The sequence below is a fragment of the Eufriesea mexicana genome, unplaced genomic scaffold (assembly GCF_001483705.2).
Source record: "Eufriesea mexicana isolate 0111107269 unplaced genomic scaffold, ASM148370v2 scaffold33337, whole genome shotgun sequence".
Classification (NCBI taxonomy): Eukaryota; Metazoa; Arthropoda; class Insecta; order Hymenoptera; family Apidae; genus Eufriesea; species Eufriesea mexicana.
Window position 1 is genome coordinate 19,519 of NW_016939846.1, and position 754 is coordinate 20,272.

The 754-nt window shown below is 32.8% G+C and overlaps 1 protein-coding gene across 1 annotated transcript in view; it reads left to right on the plus strand.

Annotated features, from left to right (window-relative positions):
• Nucleotides 1-692, plus strand: part of LOC108554555 (fatty acyl-CoA reductase 1) — a gene marked incomplete at its 3' end in the record, with an annotated part of 2,058 nt that extends 1,366 nt beyond the window's left edge. Inside the window, exon 3 of the mRNA XM_017909864.1 lies at nucleotides 575-692. Within this exon, the coding sequence (XP_017765353.1) occupies nucleotides 575-692 (118 nt within the window). The remainder of the gene's footprint in view (nucleotides 1-574) is intronic.
• Nucleotides 693-754: the final 62 nt, after the last annotated feature.

Below are 754 nucleotides of genomic sequence, written 5' to 3' on the forward strand. Positions count from 1 at the left end.
TATTTATACTTACTTTTAATTTAATTGTAATCTGTGACATAATCATCGAATTCCTTCGAAATCCGTTGGTTATTCGAGGTAGTCGAAGGTATAATTCCTTTCGCCGTTATAGTTCTTTATTATTTATGGATTAACATTTCAACATTAATCATATCTATATTTTTAATGTCATAGAATAATAAGGTAAATTTTCGTATCGAATGCATTATTTATTTAATCAACAGTTATATCGACATACAAGGAACAAATTCCATGGGTTGGAAACAAAAATGGTCCAGTAGTATTGTCATTAGCAGTCATGAATGGTTACTTACATGCGTTGTATTGGTATGAGCACGTTACTATTGACGCGATTCCGGTTGACATGACAATTAATGGCCTTTTGGCAGCGATTTGGGACTTTGTCGTGAATAGGTAATGTATCTTTTTTTTATCGTATGTACTGAAATAAATTAAAGTTTACAGCACATTGCTGCCAAAATGGCACAAAGAGGTCGTAAAATGAATTATCTGTGTAATTTATGTACCGTGACGTACGAATTATGAAAATTAATATATCTACTTTTTTGTACAGGAAATCGAATGAACCACAAGTATACAATTATGCAAGTTCCGATTGGAATCCACTTAAAGTCTTTGAAGGATCTGCACAGGGTATAGAAATTCTACGTAAGAATCCTTCGGTTAATGAGGTTTGGTACCCGTTTTTCATTTGTTCTAACAACATTCTCGTTTTCCTTCTGCTTCATACACT